Here is a 24,484-nt window from a genome sequence, read left to right as displayed (position 1 = left end):
CGGCGGCTTCAGGCGGGGCGAGCGTCCTCCAGCCGGGCCGCCGCGCCGAGCTCCCGCGGGCGACGGCTCTCCGGCCGGCCGGGTCCCCGGGCTCGCAGCTCCGTGGGACGCCGAGGCTGTCAGCGGGGCCCGGAGCCGCGGCGGGATCGCCGAGGGAGGCCCGCCGCCGGGGCCGGGACAAAGCGCCGGATAGGGCGGGAGAGCGAGCCAGCCCGGTCGGAGACTCCGGGCGCGAAGCGCGCTGTTCGGGGCGTGCGCCACGATGGGACGCGGGGGAGCCGGGCGCACGGCGGGTCTGCTTTCCGCGGTGCAGGCCCGGGGCCCCGCGCGAAGTCCCCTGCGCACTGGGCTGGGTCAGCACTTCCTCTCGGCCGCGCAGCTGGACTCGTGGGTCTGCGCCGGGGACTTTGCCTCCAGGCCTGCTCACAAAGCCTCTTAAAGTTGAATTTAATGTAACTGAACTCCCTAGGCGTAAGCGCCCAGACTTCCCCATAGCCCTTTCCCCTTCCTCATTCTTCCTACACCCCTTCTCTCAGCGTTAGTTTCTTGTTGGAGAATGACTTCTCCGTCTCCCTGAGCAGTGTTTTCTGCATTTATTTGTGGTAGAAGCAAGAACAGTTCAGCCATGTACTGGAAAGTAACGTATTTGTTCAGGTATGTTGGGTAAACTTCATTTTTATGCCCTGACAGTTGCAAACACTGCAGTTTGATTTTAGTAAGATTTAGACATGTTTAAAAGAGCTGTCCTCCAGTTGATGAGGAGTGTATCTCAAATTCTTAACGCCGTCTCAAGCACCGGCTTGCTTAATAGCAGAATCAGTTCGTTTGTTATTTGTCTTGAATGTTCATTGTTTTTTTCACAAACATCTGTACAAGATGTTGTTTTCAAGGAGCAGCTTTATTGAAGATCACTTTCCATGTATACAATGCACTTATTTACAGTGTATAACTGGAGAGTTTCTCATGAGTTCGTAGGTCCTGCAGATACCACCGCCATCAATTTTAGAACAGTTGTATCACTGCTGAAAGAATCTTATACCCATTAGCAGTCACTCCCAGTGTTCCCCCAGCCCCAGTCCTCGGCATTTAATCCACCTTCTGCTTCCATGGATTTCTCTCTTCTGGATCCATTATGGGTCCATTATGACTGGCTTCTTTCACTTACAAATGTTTTCAAGCAAGGGTCATCCATGAGCTTATATGTGTAGTATTTAATGCCTCTTTGTGGCCAAATAAAATTCTATTCTACGTTTTACTTATTCATTCACTAGTGATGTATATTTCATTTCTAATTTTTGGTTATTATGAGTAATGCCATGAACATTTTTGTACAAGTCTATGTGAACATATGTTTTCATTTCTTTTGGGAATGGAATTTACTGGGTCATGTGGTAACTCTGTATTTATATTTGATCTCAGCCAAAAGGCCAAGAAACTGATGGTAACTCTATTTAACATTTCAGTCAACTGTCTGTTTGCCAGAGTCATTGCGCATTTTTGAAATGCTCAGCAGTGTCTCGGGGTTCCAGCTTTCCATATGCTCACCAACACTTACTATCTTTTGAATTAATATAGTTTGATGGTTGGATATGAAGTATCATCTCTTGCTTTTGATTGGCATTTGCTTTTTAAAATTATGCATATGTGTGTGTATGCATGTGATGTGTGTGCAGGTGTTGGCAGAGGCCAGAGGCATCAGATCCCCCTGGAACTGAATGAAGTTCAGGAGGTTGTCAGCTACCAGATGTGGGTGCTGGAAATTGAACTCTCGTCCTCTGCAAGAGCAGTAAGCTCTGAGCCATCTCTTGAGCCCTGATTTGCATTTTTCTATGGCTAATGATGTTGAGCATCTTTTCCTATTCATTGCTCACTTTTAAAATTTTTAAGAGAATTGTGTTTTTCTTTTCACAATTGCCCATTTTAAAATTGAGTTGTGTTTTTGTTGTTCCTGAGTTCTTTTTGTATTCTGGGTACACTTTTTTTAGACAGCGTCTTGTGTAGTCCAGACTGGCCTTGAATTTGTTATGTTGCTGAGGCTGGACTTTAACTCCTGTCTCCACCACCCAAGTGCTGGGAAGCAGGTGTGTGCCATCCCTATCATCTCTGGATGCATATTTCTTACAAGATACTTGAGTTGGAAATCTTTTTTCCATTCTGTGAACGGTCTTTCTTACTTTTCTAATAATATCCTTTGAAGTATAGTTTTTAATTTTGATGAGGTCTTGGTGAGGTCCAACTCACCTTCTTTCCTGGCACTTGTGCTTTTGTGATTCTAAGATGATTTTGTCTAACCTAATTTACTCCTGTGTTTTCTTCTAAGGGTTTTAAAGCTTTAGTTCATCTATTTATGACTGCAAGCCACTTAAAATTAATTTTTGTGTGTGGTGCAAAGAAAGAATACAGCATGATTTTTCCCATGTATATGTCCATTTATCCTGGTATCTTTTTTTTTTTTTTGGTCTTTTTGAGACAGGGTCTCCCTGTAGCCCCAGCTGTCCTGGAACTCACTGTGTAGACCAGGCTGGCCTTGAACTCACAGAGATCCCCCTGCCTCTGCCTCCCAAGTGCTGGGATTAAAGGCGTGCACTACCACGCCTGGCTTGTTTTTCTTGTTTTTTTTTTTTTTTTTTTTTTTTTTTTTTTTTTAAAGACTCTTGTTTATTGAATTTTGGTGGCACCTTTATCGAACTTGACTATGGATATATGAGTTATATTTGGATTTTCAGTTTTATTCCATTGTCTTTTTCAATAAATTAGGCAGCAGGAAATGTGAATCATACAGGTTTCATTTTTTAAAGATTATTTTGGCTATTCTGGGTCTATTCCATTTCCATATGAATTTTAGGATTACCCTGTAAATTTTAGACATTAGATTTTTACAGTGGAAACTTAAAATACTTTATAAAAATTGCTTAAGAATTGATGTTCTTGGGTCAGATGAGATGGCTCCACTGGTTAAGGCACTTGCTACCAAGCCTGACCAGCCAGAGTTAGATTCCTAGAACCCACATGATAGAAGACGAGAACTGACTCCTGCAGTTGTCCTCCAACTCCACTGAGGCTAGACATGTGTGTCCACATCTCCCACAGCAAATAAATTACTTATAAAAGAAAAGCTCTTATGTTTTGCTTATTTTTGATGCTGTTTTTGTAAGTTTACTGGCAATTCCAAATTGTATCAGTATTTCAAAGTTATGTTTGTTTTCCATTATTTGAACTTTGAATATAGCCTTGTTTTTGGCTGTTTTGGTTAATGCTTTTCTGAATATTTTTTACATATTTTTATGCCCCTTTGACTCTATTAATAGAACAGGAATAAATTGGAATGTCTGAAATCGAATTTATCTTTAAGTCTTTGCCTTTTCTGATATTGGGAACAAATAGTAAAATAGATGGAGTTTTATTTTCTAGCCTGTAATTGGGATTCAAAGTTCTAAATTAGAGCATAAAAGTCTCCCATAGGATGCAGAAATGAGATAGGAGAAGCTAGAACCAAGTTATCAGCTCATATGAATTTGATAGTTGTCTTAAACTTCCTAAAATTTACATGCTTCAGGGTCGTTCATGAAGTAATTCCTTAAAGTAGGTTAATATTTATCCCACCATTGTTTAAAGTGGTAAGGAAATAAAACTTGTCCAAGTTCAAAACATATGTGGTAAATACATGCAGTTTTAATCAGTTAAAAAAAAATTGGTCAAAGTGAGGTAATGGGGAACTTTGAAGTTTGTTTCTAACCAAACAATCCATTCATTAATTGTATTCTTTCTACCTCTGTAAAGACAAACCTTTCTGTTGTGGTGCTTTGTTAAAGGAAAGCTTGAATCATTGAAACGTGTTTCAAACTCTTTTGAAAGCAGCATATCCTTCCTTTATAGTTTTTCTTAACTAAAACCGTTTGCTAAGTTAAAAATTATTTAATACCATAAAGAAAAACCATATTCAGGACTTCCTACATAACAGATGTTTTCTTGCTGATAAGTTGATTGCTATAAAGTATTGATAGTCAAACTGAAAATGCCTTTTCCTATTAAAATTAGGCAGCAAAAATAATCCACAGATATGTAAAAACAAATGTTACCCCTTCAAATGTTTGTCACTTTAAAATGGTATTGGCCAGTATTAGTATTGCCTCTTTCTAAGCACAATAGACTTGGGTTTAATACTTTACACATTCTATTTTACTTAACAGTAATCTCAGTCTATATAAGTTATGAAACATTTACTCAAAGATGCCAGATATTTAGTGTATGGCACATAATGAACTGATGCTATTAGCTAGCAAACTTTCTCCACAGGCTATCTGAATCAGTGCATCAAAAATTAACAAATAAATTACTTTGGGTATTTTGATCCTGAAGTGTTTCCTTTTTATCTACTATTTAACTTGTCTTATTTCATTTACTACTTAATTGGTATTGTCATACTTGAGTTTTAAATTAAATTGGAGCACTTGGGTACATATCCAAATTTGATCTATCATTACATAGGTAAAGCTGGGAGGATTAAAATGCTTTTAAAAATCCTGGAATGTGCTATTAATAGAACTTTGGAATGTAAAACATTATTATTTTTGCTTTATTGTCTAATTTAAATTTAATATCTTGAATGAGAGATTAATGCACATATTCAGAGTTTTTAAAAAATCAATGTGAAAATTAAAAAATGTGTTTCTTCGCAAAATTAGTTTAGATAACTATAGAAACCCAAAATGTTGACTTTTTATTACATCAAAATTCTAAATAAAGTAGTAAATATTGTAGCAGAGTATACCTGCTTAGAATATGATCCCATCATATGAGATATACTAAAGTTAGTATATGTATACATACACGTATGTATAGGTATATTTACTTTATACATTTCAGATTTTAAATATTTTAATTTTATATGTATGAGTGTATTGCCTGCCTGTATATAAGTGCACTCATATCATGCAGTGCTCATAGAGGTCAGAAGAGGACATCAGATCCCTTGGAACTGGAGTTACAGACAGTTGTTAGCCACCGTGTGCATGCTGGGAACTGAACTGGGTCTACTGCAAGAGCATTCATTGTTCTTAACCACTGAGCCATCTCTCCAGCTCGTATATATAGCAGATTTGCAAAGTGTTTTATATGAGTTAATATTCAAAAGGTACAAAAAGACTAGAATATAAAATTTTTGTTTCTCTAGCCATTAAGATCTTCCTAAAGGCAGTTACCAATTTGGTTTTTTTTTTTTTTTTTTTTTTTTTTTTTGAGACAGGGTCTCCCTGTAGCCACAGTTGGCCTAGGACTCTCTATGTAGACCAGGCTGGCCTCAAACTCACAGAGATCCACCTGCCTCTGCCTCCTGAGTGCTGGGACTAAAAGCATGCACCACCATACCCGGCAATCGCCAGTTTCTTCTAAGTGTTCCAAAAGTAACCTATTTATGTATAAGCATAAACATATACAAAGTGAAAAAATGTGTTAGTGTGTGACTGTTAGGTAGTTAATCATGCCCAAGTTATTTTCACTGCAATAAACTGAAAATCCAGACTACAGATTCAGTTAAGGTCGTTCAATTAGACAACAAGTAGATGTTCTAAAATTATAGTATTTCATTTACTTTTGAAAAGGATCTCACTGTTTTGCCCAGGCTCATCTAAATACAAAAACTCCTGAAATTAACCAGCCCAAGCTGGTATGATCCTTCTGTGTTAGCCTCTGAGTACTGGGATTACAGGTATGTAATACCATGTCTGATTTAAAATATTTTAGATTGCACTGACTTTCACCGTGACGCACTTTGGGGGTATTTTGTTTTGTATTTTTGCCTAATCTTAGGAAAATTTGGAAGCAAAAAATTGAGGGTGAATTAGTCAGCACACATTTAATCCAGAGGGAGGATTTTAGAACATTGACATTAGGGAGGATAATATTTTGATATGTGATTTACTTTCTGGTCTACAAGCTGAATCCTAAATGCCCTAACCTTTTTAGAACTACTTAAAATCATTCTGGCAAAGGATGGGAAATCAGTTATGATTTGAATTGTGAAAACACTGTATGTTTTGTTATTTTATTTTTTGAGACAGGGTCTCACCATGTAGCCCTGGCTGGCCTGGAGCTCACTATGTAGACCATCCTGGCCTCAAACGTGCAGAGATCCCCTGCCTCTGTCTCCAGAGTGCTGGGATTAAAGATGTGTTCCACCATGCCCAGCCCTGTTTGTTTTGGGGCAGTATGGGCATGTTATTGCTGTTTTTCAGGAAGTACCATCTGACCCTTCTCTTATCCTTCCCAAAACTTTTTTTAAAAATTGAAGAAAACTTGGTAAAACTAATTTTTAAATTGTATAATGATTAGACTATCTACTCATTGAAAGATAGAGCTCGGTATGATGCTATACCTGTATTCTCAGCACTTGGGAGGGTGAGAAAGGATGATTGTGGGTTTGAGGTCAGTCTGGGCTACCTGGCAAATTTCAGGAGAGCCTCAGTTACATGGACAGACACTGTCTCCAAAGGGAAAAAAGTGGAATATTCAGGCTTTTTTTTTTTTTTCCAAGTATTTAACTTACTATTGCCCTTAAAAAGCTGCCGGACCATTCTGAGTACCTCTAAGCACCATCCCTGGAAGAAGAAAAGGAGACCTTATAATTTACCTTGTTAACTAAATTTCCGTGTAACTAACTGATAATTTTAAGTGCAAAACTATACGTAATATAATCTCATTTTCTTTAAAAAGTAGTGTTTTATAGGATGAGCATGCTGGTGGTGTAATCCTTTAATTCCAGTACTCCTGAGGCAGAGGCAGGTGAGTTCAACATCAGTCTGGTCTACATAGACAGTTTCAGGCCAGCCAGAGAGCTACATGGTGAGGCCCTGTGTCACACAAACAAGCAAACAAAAAACCTCCCAAAAATAATGTGTAGTACCTATGTGCAAAAAGGAATCTGAACTGATGTTTGTCAAACTGTTAACTGCAGTCAACTTAATTAGAAGAGGAAGAGCAAGCAGTAAGTACTGGGAACCTTCCAAGAGTCTGTTCAATCTGCTATTTTTTTTTTTTTTTTTTTTTTTTTTTTTTTTTTCTTTTTGTTTTGTTTTGTTTTGAAACAGGTCTCTGTAGCCCAACTGGCCTGGACCTTGATCTGTATAGACAGGCTGGCCTTGATTTCACAGAGATCCACCTGCCTCTGCCTCCAGAGCACTGACATTAAAGGTGGTATATGCCACCATTCTCAATTCTGAACTGACTTCTCTCAAAGATTTTGTTGTTTTGTATTGTTTTGTTTTGTTCTTCTCTATGCTAGGATCAAAGGTATGGGCTGTGACTCCTGGCAGATTTTTTCCCTTAGTGCTTGGGAGGATTGAATCTAGGGTCTGTAGAGTACTAGGCAAGCACTCTACCAGTAAGCTATACTCCCAACTCAATTTCAACACTTAATATGGATTGGATTTCAATAAGATATGATTTGCCCAAGCACATAGTCGGTGAACATTAAACAAGAGTGCTGCCTTTTTGTAAAATGTGTGAAAAACAGCAAGTAGAAGATCCCACCTATGTGGGCTGAGAACTTAGCTCAGTGGCAGAGAACTTACCAGTATGTGTCAGTACATATATTCATTGTAATTGTCTTCCTTCAACCAGCAGTGGTATTAAAAGCTGTTCTAGTGAGTTAATAATGGAACTTTCTCTGTAAGCATTTATTAAGAATTCTTTTAACTGTGGCTCTACTCCTGAGAACTTAGGAAATATGTTAAAAATATTTACTTGCTTTTTAAAAACAACTTTTTTGAAGTTTTGTTGTTTGTTTTCTGAGACAGGGTCTTAAAAGTCCAGGCTGGCCTCAAACCCAGAATGTATATAACCCAGCATGACCTTGAATTTGTGATACTCCTGTCTTTTTCACTGGGTGCTAGGATTTATAGCATTTATGTTTAGTCATGAGTACCATTTTAGGCATCTTCTGCATCACAATATCTACTAGGATGAATTCTCCTTTTCCAAATAAAGACCTAAGGGATAACATAGACAATACTGACCTTATGTAATATTATTGTATTGTGTAGTAAACAAGTAAATAAACCTTGTTCCTTTTTAAAAATATTTTATTTATTATTTTGATTTTATGTGTATGGGTATATTGCCTGCATGTACGTGAGTGCACCCATGTCGTGCAGTGCCGCGGAGGTCAGAAGAGGGCTTCGGATTCCCCTGGAAACTGGAGTTAAGGACAGTTGGTAGCTGCCATGTGGGTGCTGGGAATGGAACCCAGGTCCTCTGCAAGAGCAGTCAGTGCTCTTAACTGCTGAGCCATCTCTCTAGTCCCATCATTCTTTTTTTTTTAGATTTACATTACTTTTATTTATGTCTATCTTTGTGGGTGTGCACACATGTGGGTGCTTGTAGAGACCAGAATAGGGTGTTGGATCCCTTGGAGCTAGAGTTATAGGCAGCTCTTGAGTTGCTTGATGTAGGTGCCAGGAGCCAAACTCTGGTCCTTTGTAAAAGAGCAGTAGGTGCTCTTAACTGCTAAACCATCTCTCCTTGAGCCTCATTCTTCCTGTTGGGAATTCCTAAGCAATGTGCTGAATTGCCTAAATAAATAGAGATCTAATCCAAGGGCCTCCTGCATGCTAGGCAAGAGCTCTACCACTGAGCGAAACACTAACCCAGTATTTTCTTGGTTCATGTTTAGGTACTGTATTTGCCCAGAGATTTACTGGATGGTCTCTAACCTTGTATCTTTCACAAAAAAATAGAGGGTTTTGCTATTTTCCTTGTTAGTCTAGTGAATATTTATTTGAATAATCTGTGTTTGGTAGTAGTTCTTCATTCCCAACTGTGTTCAAATTTGTCCTTTAAATATATGTACACATACATATTGGGGTGGGGGTGGCTGGAGATTGAACAAAGGATCTTGCACTCTACCTCTGAGCTTATACCTCCTAGTCGCCTTTTAAATATTTATAATGCACATGGAGAACTCAGGTAACCTGACTTGGTAATATTATGTGCACATGAGAACCTTGAGGTATGAAAGCCTCAGACTTTAATTTTGTGGTTTTATATTTCAATATTTTTGTCTTTGTTTATTTCAAACTTCACAACTCAGTTATAGGATGGTAGATAGTTTAATGAGATATGTGTGTGGTTTGTGAGGTAAATTCAAGTAATGGAATCCTTTGGAAGATTTAGATTCTTTATTTCTGACTCTCATTTGTAAATCTACATGTTGAAATTTTTTTTGCTTGTTACAGACTAATGATAATAGTTAAAGAATATTCTTATTTTGATTGGAAAAATGGCTTGAAAACCAGCATAAATTAAAAAAATTCAAACTAGATAATAAGCTTTTTTTTTTTTGGTTAAATGTGAAAATTGCAAAATCCCAGTAGAAATGCTGGATTTAGAAGAGGCTATTTTGTTTGTTTGTTTTGGTCTTTTTGAGACAGGATCTCCCTGTAGCCCCAGCTGGCCTGGAATTCACTGTCTAGACCAGGCTGGCCTTGAATTCACAGAGATGCGCCTGTGTCTGCCTACCAAAAGAGGCTATGGTTTATATTCTTCTTGATACATAAAGGTGGTGTTTAAACTGGGCATAGTGGTATACTCTTTAATCTCAGCATTTGGGAGGCAGAGGCAGGCAGATCTCGGTGAGTTTGAGGCTAGTCTGGTCTAAATAGCAAGTTCCAGGTTAGCCAGGGCTATGTAATGAGACCCCATCTTTTAAAAAAAAACTGGTCAAAATACTAAAGCTCATTGTTTATATTATCACAGACATGACATTTTCATTTGTTGTATGTGTAGCAAAGTACTTGTGGGCTAACAGGCTGATAAGGTTATTAGAGATCACTTCAGTTTAACTGGAAGTTCCTATTTCCTGTTTTTCACAGTTCCTGTGAGCTGTTGAAAAGTGAGATTTCAGATTATATGATACTTGTTTATAGTAGTGCTTCTATTTCTAACAAATACATTTAATTCTTCCTTTTATTTTCATTCAAGAAAATTAAAAACTTTAGCCATAAAGAGAGTTGTTAAGCTTGGTTTATTGCTCTTTATTTTACAAGTTAAGTAGGCATTTCTAGTATTTTCATTGTGGTGATTTAATAATTTAGAATTTATAGGACTAAATGGCAGTAAAGATTTTCAAGAATTATATATTCGTCTGATTCTATTACAATCCCACTAGTTGGAGATTAAACAGCAGCCTATTTCTTAGCTTTCCTTAACATTTTATGCTATTTTTCAAGTTAATTTGCTGAAAATTTGAATAAGTATTACAATGCGTTTTGTGATGCTCAGTGCTTATGCAATGAGTAGTGTGCTGTTTTGACTCAAAGGTCAGAATTTAGTAAAAGTGTAAACTCAAATCAAAACTCCTTTGATATGTAAAGGTCCATGTTTATATTTTTCTGAATTATGCTGCATAGTTTTGTTTTGTTTTTTGGTCTTTTTGAGAGAGGGTTTCCTGTAGTCCCAGCAGACCTGGAACTTACTATGTAGACCAGGCTGGTATTGAACTCACAGAGATCCTCCTGAGTGCTGGGACTAAAGGCATGTGCCACCATGCCTGACTTCCTATGCTGCGTAGTTCTTAAAATTTAGGACTTAATTTCATTCATTTACCTTTTACATGTTTATAGAATGTATGTGTAGTAAATTATGTTATCAAGCGTATAGAAGTGCTTTGATGTAGTTTAAAATCTTGCAATCATTTAAGAATGGTTAACTTAAGGAAAAATGGCTTAGCAGAACACAAGAATTGCAAAATAATATAGGGTTATATTTTCAAGTTATTTTGCCTGTTTTTGTTTAAAGATCTTTTTGAATTTTAGGGGGAGAAAAATAGTGGCTTTGATGTTCTCTACCACAATATGAAACATGGACAGATATCAACTAAAGAGCTAGCAGATTTTGTAAGAGAAAGGTATGTATTTTTATAAGCAATTTGTTTGAAAACTTACCAGTTTGAGACTATAAGTAATTGAAATTTTAGTTGGATTTTGAATGATCATAGTTCACTTTCTTAAAAAATTTATTTTTGTTTTCTGTGTATGAGTGTTATGCCTCAGTGTGTGTAAGTACACCCATGTGGAGGTGCCTGTGGAGGACAGAAGAGGGCGTCAGATCCCCTGGAACTGGTGTTACGGACGGTTGTTAGCTGCCATGTGGTGCTGGGATTCGAACCTGGGTTTTCTGCAAGAATAGCCAGTGCTCTTAACCACTGAGCCATCTCTCCAGCCCCTCATAGTTCACTTTTTAAAAACATAATTACATTTTAAAGTATGTTTTACAACTTTTTATCATCTATGCACTGTTGCTTCAGAGTGACATTACTGAACCCCTGGTACTGCTTTACAATATTATCTATGTGTTTTCCATCAAATGTGTTTGCAAAATGATGCTCCAAAACTGAGAATTTTTATAGGATAAAATATTCCATTTCTTTAAGTATGCATGCTAAATAATTTGAAAAACTTCTGAATTCATAGTTTATGTATTAAAAAGCCTTAACTTTATAGGATTTTTTAAAATTTTATTTTATTTTTTTTGATTTGTTTTTTGGCAGGGTCTCCCTAGTCATAGCCAACCTGGAAGTCCAATGTGAATCGGGTGGCCTCTGTCTTGCAGAGATCCACTTGCCTCTGCCCCTCGAGGGCTGGGATTAAAGGTGCATACCACCACCATGTTGTTTTGTTTTTTTGAGACAGAGTTTCATTATATTGCCCTGACTAACCTTGAAGTTGATGTGCAGACCAGGCTGGCTTCCTGAGATCTGCCTGCCTATGCCTCCCGAGTGCTGGGATTGAAGTCGTGCCACCACGCCTGGCCTCATTTATCTTTTTAAAAAAATTTTATTATTTTTATTTTATGTGTGTGAGTATATTGCCTGCATGTGTGTAAGTGCACCTGTGTCCTGCAATGCTTGTGGATATCAGAAGATGGCATTGGATCCCCTGGAACTGGAGTTACAGATGGTTGTTAGTTGCCATGTGGGTGCTGGGAATTGAACCTGGGTCCTCTGCTCTTAACTGCTGAGCCATCTCTCCAGCCCTTCATCTATCTTTTTAAAATTTGTTTTATTTATTTATTTTTATTTTATGTGTACGAGTGTATTGCCTGCTTGTGCGTATGTGCACCTGTGTCATGCAGTGCCTGTGGAGGTCAGAAGAGGGTGTTGGATCCCCTGGAACTGAAGTTATGAATGGTTGTTAGCTGCCATTTGGATGCTGGGAACCGAACCTATTTACTCCGAAAGAGCAGTCAGTGCTCTTAACCACCAAGCCCTTTAAAAAAATTTTTTTAAGACTGTCTCACTGTGCAGCCCTGACTTACCTGGAACTTGGTTGTATAGATCAGACTGGTCTGGAACTCACAGAGCTCCTCCTGCCTCTGCCTCTCAAGTGCTGGGATTAAAGGCATGTGCTACCACACTTGGTGATTTCTAGTTCTTTATATAATTTCTTGATCTGATTTATTACAAGTTTAAGCTTTATCATTTTAATACATAGAAACCTAATTGAGATGTGGCTCTGTGTGTGTGTGTGTGTGTGTGTGTGTGTGTCTGTTTGTCTGTCTGTCTGTCTTGAGTCTGAAAAGCATCAAAAGAAGTGAGGTAGCTTAACAATCAGTAGGAGAAAATTCAAGAAAAAGATGTCTCAGTAGCTAACATGTTGATTCCTTATGTGCCTAAGTGGTCTTATGGATGTTTGTGTCAGTACGAGATCCAGAATTAGAGTGTAAAAGATCTGATTTGCAGTTCCTGTGAGTGCTTGTTTACTTTAAATTCATCCGTACTTTCAGGGTATTGCAGTTTGGAACTCAGTTTAAAGGAGATGGGGTTTCCCATGCTTTTCCGAGTCATTTTTAAGTTTTGTCTATGAAAAGCCCTGTTCTACTTCTTAGGTTTTTAGCTACTTTTTCTAAATTTTCCCAAGGGAAAAGCTGCCCAACAGTTGATTCACTTCTTGGGACATCATTCTGTTGATTTTGGCCTTTTTGTTATGCTATTAGTTTCTTGATGCCCCCTCCCTCTCTCTACTTCTCTCTCTCCCCACCTCACTCTTCTGTGTGTGTCTCTGTGTCTTTTCTCTTTCTCAAACATACAATCTCACACACACATACACACACTGCTAAGTCCCAAGTTTTTCTAATTTTCTTCAATAGAAGTCTTTTTTTCATACTCACTAATGCTAGATATTTCAGTGTTTTTCTAGTTAAACTTAACCATTAAGATATTATAGCATTGTTTAAAAAATACAGAATAATAGGGGCTAGAGAAATGGCTCAGCGGTTAAGAACACTAGTTGTTCTTGCAGAAGACCCGGGTTCAAATCCCAGCACCCATATGGCAGCTAATAACTGTCTGTAACTCCAGTTCTAGGGGGTCCGACAGCCTCTTCTGTTCTTGTAGGCATTGCACTACACAGGTGCACTTACCTACATGCAGGCAATATACTCATACACATAAAAAAACTAAAAATTATTTAAAAAATATATATAGAATAATAATGTTTTTGTTGTTGCTATTATTGGTTTGAAGTGGAGTCTCTGTTTCCCAAGTTGGCCTTCAGTTTTTCTTCTTGGTTGTGAGCCTGAGCCTTCAATGGCTTCACCATTTCTCCAGCCCTGGCTTTGAATTTGTGATCTTCCTGCCTCAGCCTACTAACTAGCTGGCATTATAGGTGTGTGCCCTAATACCTGGTACAAAAAGGCATAAGGAAGAAAAGGTATAAGCAGAAAAGAGTCACAGTGTTGTTAGTGAGAGGCAGTTTATAATTTCTTTTGTGAAAGGGACTAGATAAGAGTTTGAAGATGAGTATAGTTATGCTTATATCTAAGTATAGTTATGCTTGGGGGAGTTGGATATTGAACAGATGCTTTAGTGAAGAGCAGTATGGAGATCTGGATTTGAACATTACAAGAGGAAAATTAGTTGAACCTGTTCAAGTAAATAAAAGGACAGGGAAATTTATAAAATACTATTAAGAGTAGCACATAATTGAGAGGACTAAGGAGATTATGGAAAAAATAAACATATAACATTCATAGGTTATATGTCTGTAGGACTTGTGTTTTTAAAAATTAGTGTTTAATGACTGGGATTGGTTTCTTAGCTTAAAACCTACATGCTAATAGTAGTTACATAAATGTTTTCTAATATGAAATACTTAAATGTTTTAGACTTATTTTCAAAATAAACTGGTCAGTACTTCAGACTTGCTGGTGATTCATACTTAGTTTTGTGCAGATGACTGTCATCAGGTTCATTATTTTAAAGGTTTTAAAATTAAATTTATATTTATTTATTTTGTGGGTTGTGAGAGGGGAGCATGCATACAGGTGGAGGTCAGAAGACAACTTGTGGGAGTCAATATCTCTGTCCATTATGTGGGTCCCAGGGATTGAACTCAGGCTTGGTTGCACACATTTACCCACTGAATCATCTGACTGGTCCAGGATCATTATTTTAAATGTGCATCACAATGTTGAACAATAATAAAACTGTATTATGTATGCTAAGGAAGTATTAAGGCCAGTTAACATATCATAGTGAATCAGTGTATAGAGACTAGAAGGAGGAACATTTTTATGCTTCTTGTTCAAATAATCATTGGTATTAAAGATAAAAGATAGTAACTTGAATAAGTTTTGTGATATATATTAATTCCATACCCTAGTTTTTAACACAAGATATACACAAAAGGCATTAAAAAAATAGATCTAAGCTGGACGTGGTAGTGTACATCTGTAGTCCCAGCACTTGGGAGGCAGAGGCAGGCAGATCTCTGTGAGTTCAAGGCCAGCCTGGTCTACATAGTGAGTTCCAGGACAGCTGAGGCTACAGGGAGACCCTGCTTCAAAAAGGCCAAAAAAAAAAAAAAAAGATCTAAAATTCATGACTTGACTATCAGCTGATCCCCCCCCATGGTATTAGCATTTGAACCCAGGGCCTTTCACATGTGCTCAGCTTTTGAGTTACATTCCCCAGTCTTATTTTGAGACAGGATCTCACTGTGTAGCTCAATCCAGGCTTAATCTCACTGTGTAGCCCAGACTGGCCTTGAATTTGAGATTTTCCTAACCTCAGCCTTCCCAATGTAGGGATTACAGGTGTGCACCACCATGCCTGGCCCTACTGAGTTTTTTTTTTTTTTTTTTTTTTTTTTTTTGCTATAATTATTTTGTTACTAATGTTAATCTCTTAGTATGTTACTAATGTTAATCTCTCTCTAATTTATAAATTAAACTTTTATCATAGATGTATGTATAGGGAAAGAACATAGTATATATAGGTGTTCTAGTTATACTTTTCACTGCTATGACCAAAGAAAAGCAATATAAGAGGGGAAAGATTTATTTTGGTTCACAGTTTCAGAGGTGTCAGTTCATGATCAGCTACTTCCATAGCTTTGGGACTGAGACAAGGCAGGCTCTCACAGTAATGAGAGAATCTGATAGCCAGGAAGCAAAGAGCCAGATTAAAAACGGGGCTAAGGATAAGGTATATCTTCCCAGAACACATCCTGGTGACTTACTTCCTCCAGCTATGCCCTACCTTCTGATTTTACCACCTCCCAGTAATGCCACCAGATTATGAATCCACCAGAGCATTGATCCGTTGCTTAAGACAGAGGCCTCATGACCCAGTCCCCTCTCAGTGATTGGGTCAACCAGCTGGGACCAAGTCTTCAATCTTTTGGGACCTTTTTGGGAAACACCACATAATCAGATCATAACAATAGGGCTTAACACTATCCATGACTTCAGACAGCCACTGGGAACCCTTCTACTGATTTTTGACATGTAATTTGAGGTGTGTTTTCATGTCTGCATTTTTAATTGTGTTTTTATAGCTTTGCTATATTTTTGGTCACTAAACAGATACTATAACAATTTAATTTTACAGAGCTACGATAGAAGAAGCATATTCCAGATCAATGACAAAACTAGCAAAATCTGCAAGCAATTATTCACAACTTGGGTGAGTTAATTTCTTCATGTTTTTAAATGTTTGTTTAGGCAAAGTTCTTGAGAATATTATGTTGCTATTAAGGATATAATAGTTCATGACTATAGCAATATTCAGTTAAACATTTAATGATGATACATTTGAGAAATGTGTTCTTAGGCAATTTTATCTTTGTGTAAATGGTGTTGGATCTTTTTTTTTTTTGGTCTTTTTAAGACAGGGTCTCACTGTGGCCCCAGCTGGCCTGGAATTCACTTTGTAGACCAGACTGGACTTGAACTCAAAAAGATCTGCCTGCCTCTGCCTCCTGAGTGCTGAGACTAAAGGCGTGTGCCACCATGCCCAGTACAGCCTAGGATCTTTAAAAAATTATTTTATGTATTATTTTGTGTATGAGTGTATTGTATGCACTTGTGTAAGTGCACCCATGTCAATGTAGTGCCCATGGAGATCAGAAGAGGGCATCAGATCCCCTGGAACTGAAGTTACGAAAAGTTATTAGCCCTCATGTGGGGGCTGGGAACCAAACCCTGTTCTCAGCATGAGCAGTTAGTGCTCTGAACTGCTGAGCTATCTCTCCAGCCCCAAGCATAGGATATTTCTACAAAAATGTAGCTGGCTGTGAATATATTCTACTTTGAAGATGCTGAATCAGTTAATACAAAGTTAAGTAAGCTTATTTTTTTCTATGCAAATCATTTAATATTATAAATTTGAGGTTATACATAGTGTAAAATATTCTAGTTTTCCGTGAATTCATGTAAATTTTGTTGCAATTTAACAGTGAGCCTTAAAAATATACTTACATAGGCTAGAGAGATGGCTCAGCGGTTAAGAACACTGGTTGTGCTTGGAGAAGGGTATCCCAGCACCCACATGGCAGCTAACAACTGTCCATAACTCCAGTTCTAGGGGATCTGACAGTCTCTTCTGCCCTCCGCAGGCATTGCATGACACAGGTGGACTTACCTACACACAGGTAATACACTCATACACGTGAAATTAAAAAGAAATTTTAAAAATCTACTTAAATTACCCAGGATAGTGATACAGGCCTGTAGTTTCAGCATTCAGGAGGCTGAGACAGGAAGATCTTGAGGTTGAGGCCAGCTTGGGCTATATAGTGAGACCCTATCTCAAAAAAAAAAACCCTATCAGCAGCAGCAAGAACAACAGCAACAAAAACTCATGTAAAAACTAAACTTTATTCAAATGATTGAACTCATTTTAATGTTTTTCTTAAAGACAATCATTAAATTGTCCATTGAAAAATTGTATTCCTTTAAAAATGGAAATTAGTAATATGACTATATAATAAAAATGTACTCATAGCCCTAACACCTATGGAAATAATAATTATATAATCTAAACTTTAACAACTCTCAAAGGAATTTTATCTAAAAGTTGAGGAAAGGCTGGCTGTATCTTAGGCTAACAAAATTTTTGTGGTGCTACTAAAAGACTCATCTATATCAGGGATTTTTTTTTTTTTCAGGAATGTTTAACTTTATTTATACATTAAGCAAGGTGTACGTACATACATACCACATTATCCTATCACTTTGTACATTTTTTTTTACAATTAAAGTTACAGTTTTAACAATATACAAAATATTACAGTAATTCAGATTTTTTGGCATAATGATTACAGATTTGATAAATACATTTTATATCTCATAATAGCGATGAAGATTATACAAAAGCTATTAAAACAATTATAAGAATAAATTCAATTGTCACTTAAGTATCAGGGATTTTTATTTTTAAATTTTAATTTTTTGTGTCTGAGTGTTTTGCCTACATATATGTAAGTACACTTGTGCATACAGTGCTCATGGTGGCCAGAAGAGGGCCTCAGATCCTCCAGAACTGGAGCTATAGATAATTTTTAGCTACCAAGTGCGTGCTGGGAACCAAAGCTGGATTCTCTGCATGAGCAGCCAGTGCTCTTAACTATTTAGCCATCCCTACAGTCCCTCCCTTTTAAAGATTTGTTTTTTTATTTGTATGTCTATGTTTGTGTCTGTGAGTATGCTCTTTGGGTGTATCTTCAGAGGCCAGAAGAGGGTGTTGGATTCCCTGGAGCTGGTGTTACAGCTGGTTGTAAGCCACTTGATGTGGATGCTAGGAACCCAACTCAGCAAGTGCTCTTGTCCCTTGAGCCATCTCTTCAACCCCTATTGCTGAGATTCTGATAAATCTGTGAATCTCTTGAAATTTGGTGCAAAATTCTGTGTATATCTAATTCATATATTCCTAATCAGAAGGGTCTGTAGAAATGATCAGATTTATAGATGATTCTGGTTTTAAAAATATTAAGAAGAACTTTTATGGCATTGTTCTATAGTGTGATTCAGGGAGGTTAAAGAAGACTCTTCCTACTCTGTAGCCTGGACTAGGGGGAGTTGTAATCCCATTTATCTTCAGTGCAGTGACACTGTCCATTCTATTATATGCTGATAGCCCACACAGCCAGGAGGACTTCTTGCCGCCCTGTACAGTGTGACTGGGAAGGCTGATGAGCTGTTCCACCTTTTCGCCCAGAAGCGTGGAGACTGGTGGTTGATAACTAATTTTGTTTTTTTCCTCCCCATTTATTCTCCAGTCCCTTTCTCTTTTTTTCTTTTGTTACAACTTCATTCTTTCTTATTTTTTCTCTTCTCACTTTTTGACTTGCTATTTCTAGAGGCTCCATGTCTGTAAATATCATCTGAAATATAATTTCTTCTTTCCTAACCATAGTAGAGGGGTCAGAAAAGCTGAATTTAGCTAATCGACCTTGGCTGTATTTAGAAAAATCTACACTGATATGAGGGGGAAGAAACATGGATTGACTTCCTCTTGTGTTTCCTGACAACATTCCTATGTTTGGAATGTGTGCTTTTTGTAAGTAATAAGTGGCATATTTTTGTTCATCATTTCAAGATCATAAATATTTTAAATATGTTTTTGTTTACTGTTGCATATTTTAGTAGGAGGTTCAATTTTGTCTGTGCTCAGTTTCATTTAGCATATTTTGAATTTCTCCATTTCTTTCTTAGTGCTTATTAATGTGTGATGTACATTACTTGACCAGAAAAATTGTGTATATCAAACATAAGAACTTAATCACATTTGAAATTCCTTAAAGAAGTCTAATTTTTATTTTTACTTATTTATTTTTATAAAATATTTTATTTATTATTTTTATTTTATGTGTATGGGTGTATTGCCTGCATGCATGTAAGCTCACTCATGTTGTACAATGCTCACAGAGGTTAGAAGAGGGTAATGGATGTCCTGGAACTGGAGTTATGGACAGTTATTGCTGCCATGTGGGTGCTGGGATTCAAACCCGGGTCTTCTGCAAGAAACCCCAGTGTTCTTAACCACTGAGCAATCTCTCCAGCCCCAGAAGTCTAATTTTTAAATTGTGTGTGTGTGTGTGTGTGTGTGTGTGTGTGTGTACGTGTGTACGTGTACACAAGCATGTCGAGGTTAGAGGACAACAACTTTGTGAAGTCAGAGTCAGTTCTGCCCTTTCTACCTTTACATGGATTTCTGGGGATTGAACTCAGACCATTAAGTTTGCAAGGCAAGTGCCTTTCCCTTATGAGCCATCTTGCCAGCCCCAATAAATCTATTTTTAGAGAAATCTTATTGAATCCATTTTCAGTGTAAAGAATAGGCTGGTAAAATAAAATATACTCTGTCTTATCTGCTTTGTGAAATCTTACCTAGCACATACCAGGTTTACATGAAGTACATGTATCTTTTTCTTTTGACCTTTTCCATTGTAATCACTACCAGATTGAATGCTGATTAAATTTCTAAGTTTGAGATAAGATCTAATCAGATACTCCTAGTCTGAAGATTTTAATTAACCTATTTGAACTAACTCACTATTGCATATGATGAGTGTTCAGCTAACTTTTCTTTCTTTTTGGTCTTTTTGAGACAAGGTCTCCCTGTAGCCCCAGCTGGCCTGGCTCTCACTATGTGGACCAGGCTAGCTTTGAACTCAAAGAAATTCCCCTGCCTCTGCCTCCCCGAGTGCTGGGACTAAAGGCATGCACCACCATGCTCAGCTTCAGCTAACTTTTCTATGGGTTAGGAAATTGAATAAATGACAAGAGAGTATATTGTAGAATAAGTCCTTGTATTCTCTGCCCTCTTACCTTAATGATCATTGTAGCCATTTGTTTTTTCTATTAGAAACTTTATTCTAGAAACTAGCTTTCAGCATTTAATTTGAGCAAGAATAAATTATCCTAAGGCCATTCTCTACTGACCAAACTTAAACCATAAACATACTATCCAAAGTACGGTAATTGTAGCAGCTCTTGTATTTGAGCCTGCTGAACTCAATTTATTTATTTTATTAGGTTTTTAAAAGATTTAAAAAAGTTTTAAATGTTTTTGATTTATTCATTTTTATTTTATGTTTATGACTGTTTTGACTGCATGTATGTAAGTGCACCATGTGCATGCAGTACCCACAGAGGCCAGAAGAGGTCTTTGAATCCCCTGCAACTAGAGTTAGGGACAGTTGTTAGCCATCCTGTGGATGCTGGGAACTGAACCGGGGTCTTCTGCAAGAGAAGCCAGTGCTTGTAACTGCTGAACCATCCCTCTAGGTCTCTGCTTAACATTTTAAATCCTTGCTATTGAGAAAAAGTTTTAGGAAAATGTCATCCATTTTTGAAGTACATAAATAAAGTTACAAAGCTCAGACAAAAGTTTCAGATAACTGCTGTTAAATAACTCATAAATAATTGTTAAAGACACAAAGAAATTACATGTAAAATTGATTTACTTATTTACATTCAAAGAAGTTTTTACTGCTGTTATCATTACCATTATTATTATGGTGCTGGAAATCAAACCCAGGGCTTCTTACATATTAAGTAAGCTTTTTATTACTGAGTTATGTCTCCTACCCAAGAAAAACTTTTATTTTTGCTGAAGCACCTTAAATGGAATACTAAATAGTTTAAAAGTTTGATAAATTAACTTTAAAAAAAATATTTTATTATTTTTATTTTATGTGTATGAGTGTTTTGCCTGCATGTATGTGAGTGCACCTGTGTCGTGCAGTGCCTCAGAGGTCAGAAGAGGCCTTCGGATTCCCCTGGAACTGGAGTTAAGGATGGTTTGTAGCTGCCATATGGGTACTGGGAATCGAACCCTGGGTCCTCTCCAAGAGCAGTCGTTGCTCTTAACTGCTGAGCCATCTCTCTAACCCCAGATAATAGTCAGTGATAGAAAGGCTTGTGATGTGTCTAAATAACCAAATAGGGGCTGGAGAGATAGTTCAGCAATTAATAGCATTGATTGCCTTTGAAGACGACCTGGGTTTGATTCCCAGCATCCATTAACAACCACCACAACCCCAGTTCCAGGGGTTCTGATGCCCTCTTTTGGCCTCTGCAGGCATTGCATGATGTGGGTGCACTTACATACTTGCAGGTAAAACATACACATGAAATAATAAAAATAAATAAATTTTAGGCCAGGCATGGTGGTACATGCTTTTAATCCCAGCACTCGGCAGAGGCAGGTGGATCTCTGTGGGATTGAGGCCAGCCTGATCTACATAGTGAGTTCCAGGCCAGCTAAGACTACAGCTCCCTGTAGCTCCTCTGTCTCAAAAAACAAACAGGGCTGGAGAGATGGCTCAGCAGTTAAGAGCACTAGCTGTTCTTGCAGAGAACCCAGGTTCAGTTCCCAGCACCCACATGGTGGCTAACAACCATCTGTAATTCCAGTTCCAGGGGATCGAACAACCTCTCTGGCCTCCATGGGCATTGCATGACATGGGTGTACTTACATACATCCAGGCAAAACACTTATACACATAATAAATAAATAAAAAAAGAAATGGTCATAAACTGAGTGTATAAACAGGAAGTCACCAATAATCAATTTTTAAGGTACCCAACTGTATAGTTTGGCTATCTTCTTGTGCTTAGTAACTTCCTGATTTATCTTCAGTATGAAGATTATTATTTCTTTTGGTCTTTTTGAGACAGGGTCTCCCTGTAGCCTCAGCTGTCCTGGAACTCAGCCTTGAACTCACAGAGATCCACCTGTCTCTGCCTCCCGAGTGCTGGGAGTAGAGGCATGCGCCACCACACCCAGCTCATTTCATTATTTTAATTCTACCTTCTGCCTAAATAAAATTGTTGAATATACTATTATTGATTCTGTTTAGGTGGTCTTTTTGAGACAGGGTCTCCCTGTAGCCTCAGCTGTCCTGGAACTCAGCCTTGAACTCACAGAGATCCACCTGTCTCTGCCTCCCGAGTGCTGGGAGTAGAGGCATGCGCCACCACACCCAGCTCATTTCATTATTTTAATTCTACCTTCTGCCTAAATAAAATTGTTGAATATACTATTATTGATTCTGTTTAGGTTCAACTTAGAATGCTAAACTTTCCTTTTTCTCTTTTTTAATATTTTACTTATTATTTTTATTTTATGTGCACGAGTATATTGCCTGCATGTATGTGAGTGCACTCGTGTTGTGCAGTGCTGCGGAGGTCAGAAGTGGGCTTCGGATTCCCCTGGAACTGGAGTTACAGATGGTTGTTAGCCACCATGTGGGTGCTGGGAATGGAACCGGGGTCCTCTGCAAGAGCAGTCAGTGCCCTTAACCGCTGAGCCATCTCTCCAGCCCCATTTTCTTTCTTGCGTGTGTATGTGTGTGTGTGTGTGTGTGTGTGTGTGAGATGTTTATATGTATGATGTATATATGTGTGATTGCAGGTTCATGGGTGCCTTGGCATATGTGTGTAAATCAGAGGACAGCTTTTGGGGTTCAGTTCTCTCCTTACACTGTAGGTTCTGGGAATTGAACTCAGGTCATCAGGTGCACATGGCAAGCGTGTTTTTACTTGCTGAGCCATTTAATGGCTTCTTTTTCCTCTTAATAAATTTTCCCAATATTGTGATTTTTTTCCCTTAGAACATTTGCACCAGTGTGGGATGTATTCAAAACATCTACAGAGAAATTAGCAAATTGTCACTTGGATCTTGTTAGAAAATTACAGGAGCTAATAAAGGAAGTTCAGAAGTATGGAGAAGAGCAAGTAAAATCTCATAAAAAGGTAACTTTTTCTCATTAAAGAATTGAGTAGTTAGAGATTCATTGCTCATTCTATTGAACCATTTCATATCAAACAGACAAAAGAAGAAGTTTCAGGGACTCTGGAAGCTGTCCAAGCCATTCAGAACATAACTCAAGCCCTCCAGAAATCCAAGGAAAATTACAATGTCAAGTGTGTAGAACAGGAACGTCTGAAAAAGGAAGGAGCAACACAAAGAGAAATAGAAAAGGTAATAAAAATATCTCTGTATTTCCAAAGTACTGTGTGTGTGTGTGTGTGTGTGTGTGTGTGTATGTATGTGTGTGTGTTTGTGTGTTTGTCTTGCCTGTGCATGCACATGTTGAGGCCAGAAGTCAGTATCAGGTCTCTTTATCAGTCACTCACCACCTTCATTGTTTTTAAGTGTTTTTATTTATTATTTTTATTTTGTGCGTATGAGTGTATTGCCTGCAAGAGCATCTGTGTTGTGCAGTACCCACGGAGGTCAGAAGAAGGCATCAGATCCCCCCAGAACTAGAGTTACGGATGTTTGTTAGCCGCTATGTGGGTTCTGGGAATCGAACCCAGGCCCTCTGTAAGAGCAGCCAGTGCTCTTAACCACTGTGCCATCTCTTCATCCACCTTAATTTTTGAGTCAGCATCTCTTACTGAACCTGTAGCTCACTGTTTCAGCTAGATAATAGGTGGCCATTGAGTCCCTAGGATCTGCCCCCTCCTCCCTCCAGTACTAGGGTTACAGAGGTTCAGTGCCATGCCTGGATTTTTTGTGCATCCTGGGGATCTGAACTCAACAAGCTCTTATGCTTGTGCAGTGAACACTTTACCCAGTGAGCCATCTTCCCAGCCCCAGTTTCAAAGTTATTTGACTTGCAGGACGGAATCTACTGTTTAGACAGTGAAGAATGATTTGATTGCATTTTAAATATGAAAAGACTCAGGGCTGAAGAGATGGCTCAGCAGTTAAGAACACTGGCTGTTCTTGCAGAAGACCCAGGTTCAAATCCCAGCACCCACATGACAGCTAACAACTGTCTGTAACTCCAGTTCCAGGGGATCTAACAACCTCTTCTGTTCTCTGCAGGCATTGCACGACATGGGTGCACTTACTAACATGCAGGCAATACACGCATACACATAAATAAAAATAAATAAAATATTTTAGAAAATGAAAAGACTGCATCTTAAAGTGTTTGCAGGTTATAGAAGTAAATTTGTAAAATATAGTATCTGTGGTAAATAGGAAACACGAATTTTTAAAAATTTCAGTGATACTTGAAGATTTCATTGACACATTTACAGGACTTTTTTTCTTTTACATGTTTTTAAATTTATTTGAGAATTTCATACACATATGCATTTGATTCTAGTCACCCCCTCATGTTCCACCTCCCACTTCATTCTCCCAACTTCATGTCTTTTTTCTTTTTTTAAACAATAACCCAGTGAGTCC

At 38.0% G+C, this 24,484-nt stretch overlaps 1 protein-coding gene across 2 annotated transcripts in view; it reads left to right on the top strand.

The window, feature by feature from the left end:
* Nucleotides 1–24,484, top strand: part of Fcho2 (FCH domain only 2) — a 131,881-nt gene that overhangs the window by 453 nt on the left and 106,944 nt on the right. For both annotated transcript variants that reach the window (XM_029566141.1, XM_008838469.1), the window contains exons 2-5: nucleotides 10,809–10,900; nucleotides 15,884–15,958; nucleotides 22,893–23,034; nucleotides 23,111–23,263. In XM_029566141.1, the coding sequence (XP_029422001.1) occupies nucleotides 10,809–10,900; nucleotides 15,884–15,958; nucleotides 22,893–23,034; nucleotides 23,111–23,263 (462 nt within the window). The remainder of the gene's footprint in view (nucleotides 1–10,808; nucleotides 10,901–15,883; nucleotides 15,959–22,892; nucleotides 23,035–23,110; nucleotides 23,264–24,484) is intronic.

Source organism: Nannospalax galili, unplaced genomic scaffold (genome assembly GCF_000622305.1).
Source record: "Nannospalax galili isolate Female #2095 unplaced genomic scaffold, S.galili_v1.0 scaffold898, whole genome shotgun sequence".
Classification (NCBI taxonomy): domain Eukaryota; kingdom Metazoa; phylum Chordata; class Mammalia; order Rodentia; family Spalacidae; genus Nannospalax; species Nannospalax galili.
The sequence above is the reverse complement of the archived record's forward strand: the minus strand, read 5'-3'. Positions and strand labels throughout refer to the sequence as shown.